The 20,661-nt window shown below is 40.8% G+C and overlaps 2 protein-coding genes across 2 annotated transcripts; one reads left to right on the top strand and one right to left on the bottom strand.

The window, feature by feature from the left end:
- Positions 1 to 1,618: 1,618 nt before the first annotated feature.
- On the bottom strand, positions 1,619 to 11,915 carry MRPL47 (mitochondrial ribosomal protein L47). The gene is made up of 7 exons (XM_034438926.3): positions 11,779 to 11,915; positions 9,248 to 9,390; positions 7,901 to 7,961; positions 5,747 to 5,843; positions 3,395 to 3,525; positions 2,031 to 2,126; positions 1,619 to 1,915 (listed from the first exon to the last, which is right to left on the bottom strand). The coding sequence occupies exons 1-7, from the start codon at positions 11,865 to 11,867 to the stop codon at positions 1,810 to 1,812; spliced, it is 723 nt and encodes a 240-aa protein (XP_034294817.1). The 5' UTR covers positions 11,868 to 11,915; the 3' UTR covers positions 1,619 to 1,809.
- A 33-nt stretch (positions 11,916 to 11,948) lies between these two features.
- On the top strand, positions 11,949 to 20,588 carry NDUFB5 (NADH:ubiquinone oxidoreductase subunit B5). The gene is made up of 6 exons (XM_034438927.3): positions 11,949 to 12,194; positions 13,920 to 14,005; positions 15,475 to 15,541; positions 17,811 to 17,872; positions 18,363 to 18,469; positions 20,232 to 20,588. Exons 1-6 carry the CDS (start codon positions 12,068 to 12,070, stop codon positions 20,350 to 20,352), a joined length of 570 nt encoding a protein of 189 aa, XP_034294818.1. The 5' UTR covers positions 11,949 to 12,067; the 3' UTR covers positions 20,353 to 20,588.
- The last annotated feature ends 73 nt before the right edge of the window (positions 20,589 to 20,661 follow it).

Below are 20,661 nucleotides of genomic sequence, written 5' to 3'. Positions count from 1 at the left end.
TGTTTAGTCTATATTCATTTAGCACTATTCACTCTTTCTGCATCTCTTATCAAACAAATTTAACTATCCAATACCATTGTATCGAGTTTATTTTTGATATATTGAACTCGCACTTCTAGTATGCTTTCAACATTCATTTCTTGAACAAAACCAAATGCTTTGTGTCAGCTTACTCTAAAATGGCATCATCCATTTTCCCTTCTTTAGTTAACTTTTAACCAAGGTACAACAATTCATCTGTTTGCTCGTTTGGGGTGTGTGTCATTTATTTATAACTTTAAATCATTCACACCATTTTCCTGGTCAAGCACAACTACCTTAATATTTGGAATGTTAGTTTCAGGTCTATATTGTTTGTTACAATGTTCACTGCAAAGCATTGGGGTTTTCAGACAGCAAGCTGGGTCATGTGAATATAAAATATATATAGCTTAATTGGTTCTGATTTAGCATAATATGGTACTACAAATGCAGTTATTAATGGTATGACCTTGGCCACAAGCATCTTTGCTGGGAATATCAAAGTTTGATTTTATGTATATATTTACCATCAGCCCTGCTCACTCAGTCTAAGTTACCTCACAGGGTGGGTGGTTGTCAGGAAAACAGGAGGGGAAAGGAGTATCAGATATGTTTGCTGAGTTATTTATAAAAATAATAAAGGCTGAATAAAAATTCTAAAATAAAATGAACAAAGGATACACCCCTACCATATATTTAATGGATCAAAACATTTAATCTTACACACATACCAGAGTTGGACAGTGAGGAGGCTGGGGAGGAACATGGGCCAGTCCTGGAGTCGGGGGAAGGCTCGGACGAGAGCTCTGTGTCAGAGGCAGAGATGGGGCCAGGGCCATCTGGGAGTTACGTGTGGACTCCGGAGCCTCCAGAGTCAGACATCAGAGAGACAGGAACAGGGGGAGCCTGTTCCAAGTGCGTGCGTGCGCAGAGCTGCCAGAAGGCAAGAACAGTTAAAACAAAAGGGACAACTCAAGAATAAGGCTTGGAGATAATTGGTTCGTCCCATAAGAAATAAAGAGCAAAGGCACGTGGGCCTTTGCAGGAAGCAAAGTTGTGGATGGTGTCGGTTTGCATTTTGAAGCTCCGTTTTTGACTTTCCGTGTGGCCTTGCCAAGATAATCGCCAATTAGGTCTTTGGCAGTGTGTCAAAGAAGATAAAGGTGTTTACCAGCCTTATCCGAATGAGTTTGGCAGACTTCTGTTGGACTATTTATAAACTCTTGGTGATTCAGCACGTGCTGTGAATGAAAGAAATTCACAGCTGTTAAAAAAAAGGGGGGGTTGGGACTAATTGTGTACTTTTTACTATATCAGGAAGTCTAGGTCAGAACACTAATTTTTATTTTGTTTAAGGGTCTGGTCCAAGGGTGTCCCGTCTTGGCAACTTTAAAACCTGTGGACTTCCAACTCCCAGAATTTTGTGAATTGAAGTCCACAAGTCTTTTAAGTTGGCATAGTTGGGCACTCCTACTCTAGTCAGAGAATTGCAGACAATACCTAGTCCTTTCTATTGCAGGCGGCTTTTATAAAACATAAGATAAAAGATTTTTACACTGGACTGGAGACCCAGGTACAAATGAAAAAAAAAATCACAGCAGGTATGGAGAAGTTTTATTTTGGTAATAAAAAAATGAGCTGCTTTCTGAACTTACAAAATATTTCCCACCTTAGTGTCCATTCGTAAGTAATGACCAAAGTCAAAGCATTTGTATCATGTTTTCACTTACAGCAGCCCTCTTGTTATTCCTCTAGTCTTCTCAAACGTCAAATACTTTCAGTTCCGTATTAACTCTGAGACTCTGCAGCTAGAGCTTCTTCCTGTAAACGCTTCTCTCTCCTTTGCTTTGCCTCCTTCTTGTATTTCATGCGCAGGAGTTTCTCATATCGAAGTCTGTGGGATGAAACCGACCCCCAGAAGTTAGCATGGAGTGGAAAAGCTATTTCTCTCCAATATAAAGATAATAAAAAAATAATAACATTTACATTTTAAAGCATGCTACTATTACCTTATAAAAGGCTTGACATTTGACAGGTAATAGAATCGTTTCTTCTTGTGCCTTGCGTTCAAGTACCAGGGAATTGGCCATTCTCTGAAAGTATACCTACCACCAACAGAAATGGGAAAAATATTTAGGACAAAAGTGACCGTTCATGTTGGAAGGCAATTGCAGAAAGATTTACCTACAATGTTTTCTGCTTCTAAATTCTAATTTTCCGTCAACCCAAAGAAAATCATCCTCTCGCTTTTTAAGATGTTTGGACTTCAACTCCCATAATTCCCCGGCTGCTGTAATGTGCTGGTTTTATTTGAAACTGCTTGAATTCATTGGCTTTTATTTATTTATTTATTTATTTATTTATTTATTTATTTATTTATTTATTTATTTATTTATTTATTTATTTATTTATTTATTTAATTTGTATACCGCCCTTCTCCCAGAAGGGACTCAGGGCGGTGAACAGCCAAAATTAAAAAACATACAAATGCAAAAGTTAAGATAATTAAAAGAATTAAATCATTGGCTACCCAAATTTAAAACCCCAAATCCATAAAATTTAAAATCCCAATTAAAAACCATTTAGGCTAGGCCGGCTTGATGAAATAAAAACGTCTTCAGGGCTTTACGGAAGGTCCGGAGGTCCGGGATCAATCGTATTCCAGGAGGCAGCTCATTCCACAGGGCGGGTGCCCCCACAGAGAAGGCTCGCCCCCTGGGGGCCGCCAGCCGACATTGCCTGACCGACGGCACCCCGAGGAGGCCCTCTCTGTGAGAGCGTATTGGCCGGTGGGAGGTTATCGGTAGCAGCAGGCGGTCTTGCAAATACCCTGGCCCTAAGCCATGGAGCGCTTTAAAGATAAGAACCAACACCTTAAAGCGCACCCGGAAGACCACCGGGAGCCAATGCAGCTCGCGCAGAAGTACAAAAAAAATGTTCTGAAAATACATGATCATTACCATATTTGTTCCTTAAAATATCCCTATGAAGACTGACAATGGATTGTTGACTTGTTATAAAAAAAAAACAAAACCCTTTTGAACACAATCGCCAACCCGCAGGCTGTGGACCATTACCGGACCGTGGCCCGTTAGGAACCGGTCTATGCATGTGAGTAAAACAGGATCTAGATAGCGCATGAAACCCCTCCCCCACATCCCCAGTCATGGAAAAATTGCTAGCAGTGCTTCAGGGTGCAAGTTTGTTGCAATTCCCACATGTGTGTCCTAGCTGTTTAGTGCTTACCACAACCCGGACAAACATTTTCCTACTTGGCTACCTCTTTCATTGAGCCTGGAAATTATTATTACATCAAATTTCGCGCTTATTCAATATTTCCTAAATGCACCACACATCTAATGTGCCAGTTTACCAAATAATACGCCCAAGGAAATCATATCTCCATTCCCCTGGCCATTCGTTCTCTTGACCAGTCTGCAAAAGTCGCAAAGCGTCTTCCCGTTCCTGAATGACCTGGTCCATTCTTTCCATGGATTTTATAACCTGAGGGATATAAAACAGAAGTGGGGTGTTCAACAGGTGGAGCTCATATATACTCTCAACATCATTCAGGGTTATTTAGTCTTGTAACAAGGTCTACGTAGTTATAGGTTAGATTCACACACTGTAGTAAGCCATGGCTTTGCCTTAATATAAGGAATGAAACCATCCAAAATTACTCTTTACAAATGAAAGAATACCAAATGAAAGAATTCCTATGTAAGTAATACCCGCTTATTACTGGGTATTGTGGCTCAGCAGAGTGATAGCATTGTGATTAACACCAGCTTTCTGCAATTACTGTAAGTTCGAATCTCACCAGCTCAAGGTTGACTCAGCCTTCCATCCTTTCTAAGGTAGGTAAATTGAGGACCCAGTTTGTGGGGCCAATAAGCTGACTTTGTATAAAATATACAAAAGTATGAAGGCTATTGCTTAACGCATTGTAAGCCGCCCTGAGTCTCCGGAGAAGGGCGGCATATAAATCAAATTTAAAAAAAAATAAAAATTGTGGGTATCCCCACAATAGACAGGGATAGGGAATGTAAAGAAACACTTCTCAGTAAACCCAAAGGTGCTTTTTCAAGAGGCAACTGGACTTTCTGGTTTTTCTTTGAAGACGTTTCGCTTCTTGGATGAGAAGCAAAACGTCTTCGAAGAAAAAACAGAGGGTCCAGTTGCCTCTTGAAAAAGCACCTTTGAGACAACCATGACCTGGATGAGTGAGAGCTTCCATAAACTTCTCAGTAAAGATTTGGCTTTTTTCATCATTGATCTCTCCTATTTGCAGATCTATTCATAAATAAATTGACTCTAATATATTGAAAGCTTATTTTTCTATCCTGAACTCTTGTCTCATTTATTTTCCCAATATAACATTTACATTAAACATATCAGAATTATCAGAAACGTAACAGGAAGTCATAAAGACAGCATCTTGGACAGGGTGTCAACAGCCTTCCTCTCTATCATTAATGTCTTGAATTGCACAACTGGATATGTCTAGTTTAACTAAACTGCAGGATCTGGATATGTCTAGTCTAATGAACAGAAGAACTAGGAGTGACAATATTTGAGGGGCTGTCAGAGACAAGAGGTGCTCAACCTCTTCTCCAAAACACCTGAGGGCAGGACAAGAAGTAACAGACGGAAACTTATCAAGGTGAAATCCAACCTAGAAATAAGGAGAACAGTGAAAACAATTAATTAGTGGAATGGCTTGTCTTCAGAAGTCTGTAGAGATTTTCAGTCATCCAGGTCATGGTTGTCCCAAAGGTGCTTTTTCAGGAGGCAACTGGACTTCCTTGGTTTTTTGGGGGGAAGATGTTTTGCTTCTCATCCAAGAAGCTTCTTCAGCCATTCTTCTATTCCCCACTATCCTGTCAGAGCTGAAGAAGCTTCTTGGATGAGGAGCTAAATGTCTTCAAAAGAAACAACAAAAAGTCCAGTTACCTCCTGAAAAAGCACATTTGGGACTTGTCTTCAGAAGTTGTGGGTGCTCTACCATTGGATGTTTTTAAGAGATTGGACAGCCATTATCCGGAATGGTATAAGGCAGTGATGGCTAACCTTTTCTTGACCGAGTGCCCAAAGTGTCTGCGTGTGCGAATGTGCGCGTGCCCAAACCCCCCCAAATGCAATGTGTGTGTGGCCCCCGCGCATGTGCGCGCGGCCCCCCGCATGTCCTCCGTGTATCCGCATCTCCCCCCGTGCATGCATGGCAGAGACCTGAAAACCAGCTGGCTGGCGGGAGGCGCGTGCGCATGCGTGGCAGAGCTGAACTGGGATGACAGCTTGCGTGCCCACAGAGAGGGTGTTGTGTGCCACCTCTGGCACATGTGCCATAGGTTCGCCATCACGGGTATAGGGTCTCCCAAGAAGACCTCCAAGATCCCTTACAATCTGTTATTCTGAACCCAGCTCTCTGCCTGGATCAGATGTTTTTAGCAAGGAGCAGCTCAGGAATTAATATAGTCTCTGTATGACTTGCAGCTTCTTTAGAGAACCAGATAACTAAAAATATCTTCTCCATTAGCTGGCAAGTTCCATAGAATCAGCACTCATGACAAATTTCAAGGCAAATTAACGGATCAAAAAGACTTCTTGGAATTAAGAACATTTAAAACCTTCCTTATCCTAAATCACATAAACAGTCTTGTGTATTAATTCTCTATTTTTAACAAAGAACAGGTTATTGCCATTGACATTCTCGACTCTAATTTACCTTTTCCAATCTTTCTGGACTTGGCATTGTCAGAGTCTGCCGTTTTGCTTCTTGCTCTAATGTTAAAAGCATATTTCGCTCTTTTAGCAGGACATACCTGAGAAAGAGTATCTATTAGCAAGTTACATGACATTGTTAGACAGGATAATGATTCTCAATAAGAAATGGGAGATAGATTTAGGATGGGAGACATATTAAGTTGTTAAAACTTATAAGAATTAAATACAACACTATACTTTGGATACTTGAAACACACAAATATCCTTCTTGGAAAAATATTTTGTTGTTTCCATCATGGTGGAACCCAATTTTTTGATTGAGTTATACAATGGACAATATTTTCCATAGCAATAGCACTTAGCCTTATATACTGCTTCATAGTCCCCTTTCTAAGTGGTTTACCGAGTCAGCATATTTGCTCCCAACAATCTGGGTCCTCATTTTACCGATCTCGGAAGGATGGAAGGCTGAGTCAACCTTGATGGAGAATAGCTAAGCTCAGTTTCATTTTAGTGCTTTTTTACTGAACTACAAATCATCATGTATTTTAATTAAATGGAAATAAAATGGTACTGCCACACAGCAGTACTAATTGTAATATCAATATAGTCATATTAAGAAAATTTACTTGTATTAGATGCAGCTGAACTTTATTGTACATACATTGTGGAATGAGAAATTCTGCAAGCTACCATCATCTGCTGCTTTTAGGACATAGCTCTCCCTCAGAGTTGCTTAAAGGCACAATGAAAGGAGAAGCCGCACCTGGTGGAATTTCCCCACTAGTCTAATTTTCAAATCTACCAGCCCTCTGCCTGCTTTAGCTTCTTCTTCTAGCCTTCTCCTTCCTTCCTTCCAACCCACCACTTATGTCCCTTCCATCGTATTTTCACATCTCCTTTCTTCTATGTCTCCACTATTTATAATTTCCTTACATTCCTGTCCTTTGGACTTTTGCCTTTCTAAACTCTCTTTTTATAGGCATGTTTTACTCTTTACGCGCCCTCCTTAGATACTTTTGCACTTCAGCACTTACGTTTCTTCACTCTTGTCCCTTTTCAACTTTCAACACTCTGCGATTTATGCTTAATTTCCCATGTTTTTCACATTTAAAAAAAATAATCTATAGGTAGTCCTCAACTTACAACCACAACTGAGTCCAACTTTTCTGTTGCTAAGTGAGACAATTGCTAAGTGAGTTTTGCCCCATTTTACAACCTTTCTTGTAACAGTTGTTAAGTGAACCGTTGTAGTTGTTAAGTAAGTGGCACATTTGTTAAGTGAATCTGGCTTCCCCATTGAGTTTGCTCATCAGAAGGCCGCAAAAAGTAGCATGTGACTCCAGGACACTGCAACCATCATAACTATGAGTCAGTTGCCAAGCGTCCAAACTTTGATCACATGACCCTGGGGAAGTTGCAAGGGTTGTAAGTGTGAAAAACAGACATAAGTAATTTTTTCCGGTGCTGTTGTTAACTTTGAATGGTCACTAAATGAATGGTTGTAAGTCTAGGATTATCTGTATTACCCACTCCAAAACCTTCTCCTATACCTCATGCCCTTCTCTTTCTTATCAATTTTGATTTAAAACCAGTGTAAAATCCCAGCCAAACAAATAATCTTTATTAACATACTGTGTTTAAGCTGCGCTATGACTTCAGGGGATCAAGCCAGCATACTTAGTTCCTTCTTCTTCAAATTTTTCCCATAGAAATCTGATGATATTGGTTGGGCTGAGAGGCAGTGTTCTTTTGCAGATAAGAGTGGACTGGAACTGGATTTACCTGGCCCTACTCCACACAACCCTCTTCATTGACACTCCCTTTATAGAATCTGAGCTATAAATGTTTACATTTCTGAATATCTAGATCAGTGTTTCTCAACCTTGGTAGCTTGAAGGTGGGTGGACTTCAACTCCCAGAATCCCCCAGCCAGCAGTGCTGGCTGGGGGGTTCTGGGAGTTGAAGTCCACCCATCTTCAAGCTTCCAAGGTTGAGAAACACTGATCTAGAGACATGACAAGAGCAAAAGGCTTTGTGATTACAAATGAAAATTAATACTGGTACATATTTTTTTTGAAGTGGGTAAGCAGTTCTCCAAATAGCTTGTCACAAGGAAAGACAGGCCTCTTAAATCATACAAAGAAACACTCACCAAAGCTTATGCAAATCGTCACTGCTTTTGCCTCGAAGCTGTTCGACCGTCCAGGAATCTCCTGTGGAAGCCACAAAGCAAAGTAAAGCAAGAGCATCTTCCTGAAAGTCTCCTGATCTTAAGACTATACTAATTTTTTACTCAGTGCTGATTAAGTGGAAATAGCTGGTATTTTGGTAGCTACTCAAAGGTTTTCTTTTAAAAGCTGTATATTCTGAAATCTAGAGTCCAATACTACTTGTATTTTATGTCTCTTCTTCTGCTAAATTGGGGATTGTTTTCAGTTTGCTGCTTTTCTGTTGTTTTATTTAACTATTCTATATTATCTATATTTTAAAAGTCAACAATTATCAACTTCCCCGGGTTTTTCTTGAAAAGCAGCACAACACTTTTTTCCCATTATGGATTTTAGGATGATGCACGAAAAATTTCCTCAGAAGCCACTTAGGTATTGGCAGCCAAACAATATACATTTATGGCTTGGGATCACATATTATTTTAAAAGAAAACCTTGTTTTCTGGCACATGGAGCTACCCATTGATCACTGCTAACTGCAGATTTCATCAGAGCCACTCAAAACAAATTAACAAAAATCATTTGTAACATACTTTTTGAATGCAGGAGAACTTAAAGCATATTAAAGTCAGGAAAAAAGCAATGAAATTATTTAGGACAACTTAGAACATTTTTACTCGTGCAGAAGTAAATCCAAAACAGACAATACAAATAGTTGTAATCCATTTCTTAAAATTTGTGTTTAAAGGCATTGCATTGGCATCCTTCAGTCTCAAGAGACTATGGTATTGTGCTCTGGATAGAGGTCCTAAAACAGCATCTAGTGTGACTAAAAAGGCCAATTTGAGAGTGGCAAACCCTTCCACACTGAGGCAGATACATTCTGTCCCCTCCCAGCCCCCAGATTTCATTGGTTCCGGGACTGCCTCTTTGCCTCAGCCTGCCGAACAAGTGTCTCTTCGAGTTGGAGAGTGCCATGCTGCGTCTTTAGCCTCCAAGCTGAACGATCGGAGGTCAAGGTTTCCCAGTAGTTAAATGTCCATTCCCAGGGCCTTTAGGTCCCTCTTGCAGATATCCTTATATCGCAGCTGTGGTCTCCCTCTGAGGCACTTTCCCTGCTTTAATTCTCCATATAGGAGATCTTTCTTATCAGAGAAAATATCAGAGATATTTAAAGTCACAGGTCTGACAATTAGACTAATGGCTGAAATATCCACTTTTGGAAAAAAAAAGGATTCTATAAGCAGCAATTTTTACAAATCGAGACTCAATATGCACTGTTGCTGAATATCTTATAATACTACATTCTCTTATTTACAAGGGTATCTTACCCGATTTAACCTCCTTTCCCCAGTTTTTGGGGTCATCAAAAAATTCCTCCAATGCATTTCGAGATACTGATGTATGTAGCAATACAGAACAGGGACAAATCTTCACTTCTGTAGACTTTTTTGGCCAATCACCAATGAGTCCTCTGAACAAAAAAAAAAAAAAAAGTAAGAATTGTTTTAACAACATTTTAAGCATATTGAAAAATCAGATGTGGTTCCAGTAGATAGTTTTTTCCTCTTAAGCATGTACATTTAAAATATTCCTTTTGATAAAATACTATCTAGTTTCAGAAGCACCATTAACATTATTGTCAGTCACTTGGCTAAAAATTATTCTCTAGTTAAAAGTAAATACTCAGGTTTTACAGGTAGTTCTCAACCTCTGACTGCCAAAAATTTCTGTCGCTAAGTGAGACAGTTGTTAAATGAGTTTTGCTCCATTTCAAAACCTTTCTTGCCACACTTGCTAAGTGAACCACGGCAGTTTTTAAGTTAGTAACACTGTAAAGTGGCTGTAAAGTGAATCTGGGTTCCCCATTGACTCTGTTTGTATGAAGGTCGCAAAAGGCGATCAAAATAACCTCCGGGATATTGCAACCATCATAAATATGAACCAGTTGCCAAACGTCTGGATTTTGATCATGTGACCACGGGGATGCCCCAACAGTTGTAAGTGTAAAAAACGGTCATAAGTCACTTTTTTCAGTACCATTGCAAGTTTCAATGGTCACTAAACGAATGGTTATAAGTCGAGGACTACCTATACTTATTTAACCAAGGGAACCTGAATGGTTTTAAATAGAGGAACCAGACCCTGGCTTTACCAATTTTTTTTTTCCCTAGCAAGCTCATACTTTCATGAGGTCTACATTATCAAGCCCTTGGAGTCCTAGTGGACGATCACTTGCATATGAGTCAGCAGTGTGCAGCAGCAGCAGCCCAAAAAGCTAATACAATACTGGGTTGTATAAACAAAGGTGTTGGAAGAAATATCCTTCTGGGTTCAGTTCCAAGTGGGGAAAAAGACACTGGAAACATGGAGACTGCTTGGAAAGATGGCTTAATGGTGGACAGGACCAAATGGCTTGAGTTCCTGAACAGAAAAGGGACAGATACAGCGAGCCTCCGGGTTTTATGCTCTCTCTCTGGCTTTGAACTTCCTGGGGCCCAGAAAAAGTATCATGATTGGTTGTCAGACTTCCAGGGGGTGGGGGTGGGGGGTTTAGCTAGCCCTGCTGGCTGATATAATCTTCCCAGGTGCCATGTGGTGAGTTTCTGTCCTAGATGGGTCCCATTGTCTTGCAGATGAGGTCCATTGACAAAGATTGAGTTTCTGCCTCTGGCCCATTAACAAAAGGGTGGGGGCAGGAAGGTGGGAGCTGCTTTGTCTTTAAAACATGCTTCTCCATTTCTCATCCAGGGAAACATAATATTCTGCCTTTTTAATATTTCCCAAAATATTTCATTCTTCTAGGAAAGGGGTGGGTGCTAACTTCCTACAGAGGCATAGAATCAAGATCACATTAAGTAGATCCTGTTTAAGAGCCTGTAAGAGTGTTATTAACAACTGCTGCTTGCAATTACTGCAAGTTCAAATCTCACCAGGCTCAAGGTTGACTCAGCCTTCCATCCTTTCAAAGGTAGGTGAAATGAGGACCCAGATTGTGGGGGCAATAAGCTGACTTTGTATAAATATACAAAAGTATGAAGGCTATTGCTTAACGCATTGTAAGCCGCCCTGAGTCTCTGGAGAAGGGCGGCATATAAATTAAAAGCAAAAAAAAAGCATATAAATTAAAAGCAAAAAAAATAATATTAGTATCGTTTTATCAAACCCTAGTAAGACCACACCTGGAATACTGCATCTAGTTTTGGTCCCCATACTATAAAAAAAAAAGATGTTGAGATTTTGGAAAAAGTTCAGAGAAGAGCAACTAAGATGATCCAAGGCCTGGAAACTAAAACATATGAAGAACAGTTGCAGGATTTGGGTTTGGCCAGTCTAGAGAAAAAAAGGACTGGGGGGGGACACATGATAGCAGCATTCCAGTATTTGAGGGGTTGCCACAAAGAAGAGGGGGGTCAAATTATTTTCCAAAGCACCAGAAGGCAAGACAAGAAGCAAGGGATGGAAACTAATCAAGGAGAGAAGCAACCTGGAACTAAGGAGAAATTTCCCAACAGTGAGGACAATTAACCAGTGGAACAGCTTGCCACTAGAAGTTGTCGGTGCTCCATCACTGGAGGTTTTTTAAGAAGAGATTGGACAGCCATTGGTCTGAAAGGGTATAAGGTCTCCTGCTTGAGCAGGGGGCTGGACTAGAAGACCTCCGAGGTCCCTTCCAGCTCTATTCTATATTCAGTTTCCCAGAAAAGGCTTCAATCCTATTATATGCCCCTTCCTCAAAATGCATTTCTTTGCCAGGGGAGGCTCCCCATCTTCGCCACCATTCGCACTTTCTCCTGCAAGCCCTTCAAAGCCAATTTGTATCCCCGGCTCTTTTTTCCCGCTCGACAGGACCTCCCCCCACCTGGAAGCCGAAGCCGCCGCGCCGCCTCGACTCGCGCCGGTCACCCGAAGCACGGTGGATAACCGTCGGCAAACCGCCGTCAGCGCCATGACGCCTCCGCCGTCTTCCCACAATTCCTTTCTCTGGGCAATTCGACGGAGCCCCTCTAGCTTGTTCCTTGTCGGTGGTACTTTTTTTTTTTTTTTTTTCCCCTCGCAGCCCGGCGTAAAGATGGCGGCAGCGCGGCTTCAGCCCTGAGCGTTCTCTGCAAAGGACGACTGCGAGCTTCGCGGCTTTGCCCGAACCAGAAATGGCGGTCATGAGTCTCCTCTTGAGAACGGCAGGCCGGGCCGGCCTCCGGCAGCCGCTGACCTTGTCCGCGGGGCTCGGGCGGAGTGCCTTGCTAGGCCCGAGTGCCAGTCGCTCCGGAGTGATCGGTAGGGACGGGCTGGGGTGGCAGGAGATGCCCGGAGGCTTCCAGGCCAATTGACCTTGGAAGCGGACAGAGCTGGGAAGGGTGTCGAGATGCCCCTGAAGGTGGTGAGGGAAATGTCCTCCCTCCTGCAGCAGCTTCACCAGTTGAGTTTCTGCCTGGCGTGCAATAGGATTGAAAACGGGGGAGCGGTATTAACTGCAATCTGAGAAACGAAACTGGGAGATTGAGCCAATGTTGTTGTTTATTTATTTTGCTAGATTTCCGCTTTTCCTTCTGGAGCTGCTTAATTTTTCCCCCCTCACAACAGCCTTGTGAGGTAGGTAGGTTGGGCTGAGCTCCCCGAGTCCTCCTCAGAAAGGCTGTGGCAAAATGCATTTTTTCCCCCCAAGCTTGTGTTTCGGATTATAAGGAGCTGATGTTCCTGGCACTGTTTCTTTTTTAAATGCATATGATGACTAAAGAAAACTGACATTTGGATTTCAAAAGGGAACATATGAATTAGATAAAATTCTTCAGGGAACAGACGATAAATTGATAAAAAAAACCCTTATAATTATTTATTAAGATACAAATTGGAGGAAGAAGTAGTTAAAGAAAATATGAGAATTTGGGCAAAAAAATTCGGATGCAATATTGAATTAGAAAAAATGGGAGAAATTATGGAATATAAATTATAAACTAACAGTATCTGTATCCTATAAAGAAAACGTGTATAAAATGTTTTATAGGTGGCATCTCCCACCTGCCAGATTGGCAAAGATGTTCCCGAACACTTCCCCGCTATGCTGGAAATGCAAACATCAAAAAGGAATTTATTACCACATGTGGTGGTCCTGCCAGAAGGCAAAACAATTTTGGCAAACAATTAAAATACAAATAGAAGAAATTATAAACCAACAAATAGAAATGAGGCCAGAAACCTTCTTACTGGGAATAATTACCGGGCCATATGAAAAAGAAATAAGATATTTAAGACAGGCCTAGAATCTAGATGTCAGCAAAAATACAGATGGGCCTTGATTTAAAACAGATCACTTAAAGTTTTAACTTTAAAGTTCAACTTTAAAGACTCTTTAAAGTTACAACGGCACTGAAAAAAAGTGGCTGATGACCGTTTTTCACACTTACGACTTGCAGTATCCACATAGTCATGTGATCAAAAATATTGAATGCTTAGCGACTGACTCATATTTATGACGGTTGCAGTGTCCCCAGGGTCGTGGGATCACTTTTTGGGACCTTCTGACAAGCAAAGTCAATGGGGAAGCCAGATTCACTTAACAAGCATGCTACTAACTTAACAACTGTGGCACAAAAGGTCATAAAATGGGGCAAAATTCACTTAACAAATGTCTTCACTCATCAACAAAAATTTTGGGTTCAGTTTGGTGATAAATTGAGGACTCTGTATACTGTAAGCTTTATGACTTTGCTACTACCTAATGGCTGTCTGTTGGCATCCCAGATCTATTAACCCTAATATGATTATTCAAACCAAGGACCATTCTTTGTGAAACACATTGTGTCACCAGGTGAATCTTACAAGAATTTCTCAGTCATGTGGAACAGAATTGGGTAGATTCCTCCTTTATTTTTCCTATTGCAGGATGGCTATGTGTGAAAGGCATCCTGAAAAATAAGGCAACAATTGCAGAGCTTTTTGCATTCTGAAACTATTGTAGAAGTAACTGTTGACTTGTACTAAGATGCCAATTTAATTTTCCAGTTTCACTGCGCCATGCCAGCGAGGGAAAAAAGATGCTTTTCATCAGAGCAACACGGTTTTATGATCACCGGTTTCTGAGATTAATGGTAAGTTTAGGAACAGGGTCTGGAAAAAGTTAGAGCGGAAGGAGGAAAAAAGCAGTTTTAGACTGCGGGAAAAGAAATATAGTTTTCAATTCACAGGAATGATTAGCTTCACTTTATTCCACTTTTCACCAGTATTATCTAATACTGGGCATCACTCTCTTAAGAAGAATTTGAAAAACTGGCTGAGATGCTGAGTGGATTGATAGGGGAGTAAAAATTAAATGTTTGTGGAGAAGGGTGAGGGAGTTGGTAATGTTTTTCTAAGAAGGCTGAGGTAACAGTAAGAATAGAACAGACTTGAAATGGACCTTGAAGGTCTTCTAGTCAAACCCCTCCACTCAAGCAGGAGACCCTATACCAGTGATGGCTAACCTTTTCCGGACTGAGTGCCCAAAGTGTGTGTGCGCATGCCCAAACCCCCAAAATGCAATGCGCGTGCCCTGTATGCACACTGCCCCACGTATGCGTGCGGCCCCCTGCATGCACCTCTGCGCATGCGCACATGCCCCCCACCCGCATGCATGGCAGAAACCCGAAGACCAGCTGGCCGGCAGGAAGCATACGTGCATCCGTGGCGGAGCTGAACTGGGTTGATGGCTCGCGTGCCCGCAGAGAGGGTGCTATGTTCCACTTCTGGCATGCGTGCCATAGGTTCGCCATCACAGCCTTATATCATTTCAAACAAATAGCTGTCCAGTCTCAAAAACCTCCAGTGATGGAGCACACACAACTTTTGGTCCTCATGGACCAGCTATCTGGTGCACATGTGCACGCCGCAACCTGGAAGAGAGCAGCTGGCCAGTGTGCATGCGCATGATGGAACCCAGAAGAGCAACTGCCAATGGCACACGTGCCCACACAGAGGACTCTGCGTGCCACCTCTGACATGCGTGCCACCTCTGACATGCTTGCCATAGGTTTGCCATAGGTTCGCCATAGGTTCACCACGGTTATTGGCTGTATGTTAGCTTTTTTTAAATACTTGAAATGATGTAGCGCAAATATAAGTTCTTTTTCCCTTCTACGCTATAGCATACCCCAAACTATGCAAACATAAAAAGCAGATTCCAACTGTATGTTAAGAAAGCCTCTTACATAGAATAGTTTGATAGTGGATATAATTACTCTGAGAAGTGATAAACTCTCCTTACTGGAGGTATTAAAGAGCAGACATTTATCAGGGATACTTTAATTTAGATTCCTTTCTTGCTGTGGGGCCATAAATAAAATGAATGAAATGAATTTGGATTCCTGTACTGGACCATTTCTAAATGCTCCTAAAATTTATTGCATTTAATCTTTCAGTGATCCTGAAAATTCTGGGAATTTTCTGCATATATGTCAGGGTGGAAGAAAAGTACACTAATAATAATAATAATTCAGCTTGTAGGTTCATAAATAAAGAGTGAAAAATTTGTGGATTTGCTTTCTACTGACTGCCTTCCCCCCTCCCCTCATTTTTTAAACAGAATTGGTACGTTATGTTAACTGGAATCCCAGTGCTCATTATTATAGCCTTTGCTAATATCTATATTGGTAAGTACTTCTGCACCTTAGAATCTTCTGTTCTGGTTTGTATTGCTGAATATTGCAGATAATTGTATCATTTCTGCTGTTTCAGGGATATTGAATTAATTCTGTTTTCCCTGTAAAAGAGAAGAACCATCAGCTAAATGTCTATGGAGATACTCAATCATCCACATCATGGTTGTTACAAAGGTGCTTTTTCCAAAAGGCAACTGGACTTTGTTTTTTCCCCCCTTTGAAAACGTTTTGTACGTCATCCAAGAAGCTTCTTCAGTTTTAACTGACTGGTGGGGAATGTAAGGATTTATAGTGAAATATTTCCAAAGGGGGGAAAAAAAAAGAAAGTGTGGGTGCCTTTTGGAAAAAGTATCTTTGGGAAGAACCATCATTTTTCTCCATTGTGTTCCCTCCAGATATTTGGACTTCAAATCCATTCCCTTGGAATTTTAGAAATTTCAGTCTAATTAATTACAGTACCATGATGATGGCTGGGCTACAGAATTTTTTAAAAAGCCTCTCGGAAGAAGCTTCCTGATGGGTTTTTGCTTTTTCTTGGTTTATGGAATTGATAATGGACTACATCTTCACGGCTCTCTTTATTATAAGGAGATTTGGCTTAATAAGATCTAAAGCTCCTAGCTTTCTGGATGCATGTTCAAAGTGGTCTTTTTATTTGTTTGCTTCTTTTTTATGCTGCAGCCTAAAGTTGCTTTCTTAATTATGTCCCATTGTGATATATCCCGGTTGTGAAATTCCCATTTCCTTTGGATAATGTTGTCATTCTTCTGTTTCCAGCCCCACATTCAGACATATTGATCATCCACAAATGTATTAAATTGGTGCTGCTCTTTGGTATTTCCCTACATCATAGCTTTAAAGAAGTTTATGATTTTAAGCTTGTTAAATGGGTTTATTTATTTATTTATTTTTAAATTTATATACCGCCCTTCTCCCTGAGGACTCAGGGCGGTGTACAGCCAGAATTAAAAAACATGAAATACAAATATTAAAAACAATTAAAATATATATAAATTGGCCCAAAATTAAAAATACAAACCAATTAAAACATTTAAAATTTCTTTTTAAGCCAGCCCGGCTTGCTGGAAAAAGTGGGTTTTAAGGGCACGGCGGAAGGCACTAAGGTCTTGGATTCTCCTTATCTCTGGGGGCAACTGATTCCAGAGGGTAGGTGCCCCCACAGAGAAGGCCCTCCCCCTGGGAGTCACCAGCCTACATTGATTGGCTGATGGCACCCTGAGGAGGCCCTCTCTGTGGGAGAGCACGGGACGATGGGAGGTCGTCGGTAGCAGCAGGCGGTCTCGAAGATAGCTAGGCCCGATGCCATGGAGCGCTTTAAAGGTGATAACCAACACCTTGAAGCACCCGGAAGACCACTGGGAGCCAGTGCAGCTCGCGCAGGAGCGGTGTTACATGGGAGCGCCATGCTGCTCCCATCACTACCTGCGCTGCTGCATTCTGGACCAGTTGGAGCCTCCGGGTGCTCTTCAAGGGGAGCCCCATGTAGAGAGCGTTGCAGTAGTCAAGGCGAGAGGTGACGAGGGCATGAGTGACTGTGCACAGGGAATCCCGATCAAGAAAGGGCCGCAACTGGTGAATCAGGCGAACCTGACAAAAGGTCCCCATAGTTAAAGCTGTCAGATGTTCCTCCAAGGACAGTTGCATATCCAGGAGGACTCCCAGATTGCGAGCCCTTTCTGTGAGGGCCAAAGACTCACCCCCAATAGTCAGTGATGGAGTCAACTGACTATATTGGGATGCCGGGAGCCACAGCCACTCAGTCTTGGAAGAGTTGAGCTTGAGCCTGTTCCTCCCCATCCAGATCCGCACGGCCTCCAGGCACGGGTTTATGTTGTATTGCAATTATTCTTTTATAATTTATTAGAAATGTTTTTAATTGTTCCCCTCTTTGGAATCATTTTTTTTTAAAAAAATGATTAAAATGATAACACAAGGATGACGATTGGCATGATGCAAAATGTGAATCAAAACATCAAAAGAAAGTATTGCATAATCTTTGCTGCGTAAAAGTACAATACATGTTATATTTTTTTATTTTTAAATAGCTGTGGAAGCTATTTATTCACCATTGAATTTGGTGAATAAATGTGCATTCAATAGGATTACAGATGTAGAGATTATCCTCCTGTTAGGCTGACAATAAATTGTGACTGGCAACATTTGTTGACTTCATGTTCTTCCATCAGTATGTTTTTATATGTCTAATGCACTGAAACACAATGACCTTGTCTCTGCCTAGGTGAAGCTGAATTGGCTGAGATCCCAGAAGGTTATATTCCAGAACATTGGGAGTATTATAAAGTAAGTACAAAGCTTGAAGAAAAAAAAATGTGAATTTTGTAAGTCAGCCTTAGGAGAATAAAGCTCTTGAAAGTTAGATTAGGCAAATTGGAATGTATTTGTAATTGGCTTCATGTTTTTATTCTCCAATTTGTTGTATTGATTATGAAGAAATGTGATATTTATGTGTATGCATGATATTGTTAAGAATTGTATTCACAACTGAATGGGTTTCTAGAGAATCTGTTTTCATTTAAAACCAGAATTTAGCAACACCTCTCCATGGTGATATAGGACATATGAGAAATATCAGAGGAAGTTTTGGAAGCTGATATTGGGTTAGTTCTGAAAAGCAGTATAGTTAACAGAAGGCAGATTGCAGACTTTGGTTTTTCAAAGTCCAAAAAGACCTTGGTCCAACCACTTGATGCCTGTAGCTTCCTTCTGCAAGCAAAATACAATAGAGTTGATCACAATTATTTTCTAATGCCTGCTTTGGTTTTCCTTCCAGCATCCTATAAGTCGGTGGATTTCACGCTACATCTACTGTCCCCCTGAAAAGGAATATGAAAAGGGAATGGCTAGGTTATATATTGAATTCGAGAAAAAGAAGTTAAGGTAGGAGAAACTTGTTTCTTAACAGAAATGCTGAACAGTTGTTTCAGGTATGAGCTAGGAAGTGAGTGCTGTTTTGTTTATGTAGTTACCCCTTAACTTGTTTAATGCATTTCCATCTGACCTTCCCTCTGGAAGCTCAAGACAATATATATGGGGAGGATTGAATGTTAAATAATAAAGGGGACAAAATATGTCATCATGTATTGTATCATATTTTGCTTTTTCTATCATTCAGATATTCCTCCCCCCCCACTTCCTTCCTTCCTTTCTGTGTAAAGAATACAGATATCATCATCCTACAGTACAGGTAGTCCTCAATTTATGGCCACAGTTGAGCCCAGCATTTCTGTGGCTAAGCAAGATAGTTGCTAAGTGAATTTTTGCCCCATTTTCTGACCTTTCTTGCCATAGTTGTCAAGTAAATCACTGCAGTTGTTGACTCTGTTTGTTGGAAGGTTGCAAAAGGTGATCACATGACTCTGGGATGCTGCAACCATCATAAATACATTCCAGTTGCCAAGAGTCTGAATTTTGATCTCTTGACCATGGGGATGTTGTAACGGTCGTAAGTGTGAAAAAACAGTCACTTTTTTCAGTATCGTTGTAACTTAAAACGTCCACTAAGCAAATGCAGGACTACCTGTTTTTTCTTTCTTTCCTGTTTTATACATTCTTTTGAGGTGGTTGTGATAAGATTTGAAATGCCTTACTTATTTGGCAAAATGTATGCAGCTGCTGCCCATCTCACATAAGTGACTCTAAGCAGTGTGCAAAGTTAAAACAGTGCAACCAAATAGCTAAAAATTGCAAAAAAAATCATTGAAAACATTGAAAGAAAATAAAAGTGATTGAATAACACAATATGTGGGAGAGCATGCTCAGTTTTCCTAGCACTACAGCCATTTTGCATGCTATTGGATCCCCAGGCCAGATGACCAAGCCGTATCTTCCGGTCCTCTTTTTCTTTCTCTTTTCTTTTTGCACTTTTATCTTGCTTTTCCCCTAAGATTCCTTTTAGCCGCTTCTTCTTTTTTTCTTGCTTCTTTATTTTTTCTTGCTGTTTCTTTGAAATTCAATAGAGTTACACACAGGCACGTAGAGAGAGACAGAATGTGTGTCCAAGAACGTCTGGGCTAATCTACCCGAGAGGAACGATATTTCTGAGGGCGGATGTCACACAGAAAAGTTCTCCTTCTAAGTCCCAGGGCTCAAACCATGTTCAAACTATGCAAATATCTGCTGAGAGATAATCCAGTGTAATCCCTTACCCCCAGAGAGAATATTTAATCTAACCTTCACTTCCTTAGATGCATGTTTGACACTGTCTTTCAGAAAAAATAAAATGGATGCTTTCTGAAAAGATAGGCTGAGTAACCAACTTATTAAAGCAACCACATCTCTATTTAGACTGGAGAGGAAGCTGTCTGAAAGCCAGCAAGACCATAGAGTTTATCCCTTCCTGATACATACGGAGCAGTAGGAAATCTTTAAGTCTACAATTTGGTCTTAGATTTTTCAGCAATGGCCATGCTTCCTGTGGAATTCTGGGAGTGGAAGTCCATTTGATTGGAGGTCAACCAGGTTGGGGCAAGATGCTTAGTAAAAGGAGCACAGGTATCCAGTAGCATATAGTTTTCCATCTTTGCTTGTCAAATTAAACACAGTCTGTTTTCTGTGCCATTGAAATATAATGACATGGCTAATATTAGAAAATATTGCTTCACAGGTTCTTTTTTCTCTTTCCTCTTCTTTCCTTTAACAGGAAATTGGAAGCAGAGGCAAGCCATCTGATGTACGAAAGGGGAGATGGACCCTGGCATCAACATGAAGCCCCAGGCACATCTATGGTTGATTATGCTCCTAAAGCAAACCCTGATTTCTGAGCATTTCAGCTGGAATCACCAGCAGGCATCCCTACAGAACAGTTAAAATATGTAATGTATACCTAACTTAAATCACATTGTGTGCTGCCCGGGGTAGACATAGAATTGGGTGACCTTACATGTGTAATTAAATAAATAAATCTTCTTGTACTAGCTGAAAAACTTTTTTTTTTCATTTGCTGTATCTTTTTTATGTATGTATATACGCCAGAATAAACCCCATTCAGTTTAATATAGTTCCCTACAAGCTTATGATTTTATTTATATTCTGCCTTTCATTCCATAGCACAAAGAGGCCTAGCTACTGAG

Source organism: Pantherophis guttatus, chromosome 6 (genome assembly GCF_059756535.1).
Source record: "Pantherophis guttatus breed Tessera chromosome 6, ASM5975653v1, whole genome shotgun sequence".
Classification (NCBI taxonomy): domain Eukaryota; kingdom Metazoa; phylum Chordata; class Lepidosauria; order Squamata; family Colubridae; genus Pantherophis; species Pantherophis guttatus.
Note: the sequence above shows the minus strand (reverse complement) of the source record. Positions and strands in the feature narration are given on the sequence as shown.

Bases quoted from the DNA above. Each gene is read 5' to 3' on its own strand.
- MRPL47 (XM_034438926.3), bottom strand. From the start codon at position 11,867: ATGGCGCTGACGGCGGTTTGCCGACGGTTATCCACCGTGCTTCGGGTG. The intron at 3,526-5,746 runs GTAAATTAGAGT...TATATCCCTCAG, and splicing joins GTCCAGAAAGATTGGAAAAG to GTTATAAAATCCATGGAAAG. The intron at 2,127-3,394 runs GTAAACTGGCAC...TGTTGGTGGTAG, and splicing joins TTCCTTGGGCGTATTATTTG to GTATACTTTCAGAGAATGGC.
- NDUFB5 (XM_034438927.3), top strand. From the start codon at position 12,068: ATGGCGGTCATGAGTCTCCTCTTGAGAACGGCAGGCCGGGCCGGCCTC. The intron at 12,195-13,919 runs GTAGGGACGGGC...TTAATTTTCCAG, and splicing joins CAGTCGCTCCGGAGTGATCG to TTTCACTGCGCCATGCCAGC. The intron at 14,006-15,474 runs GTAAGTTTAGGA...TTTTTTAAACAG, and splicing joins ACCGGTTTCTGAGATTAATG to AATTGGTACGTTATGTTAAC.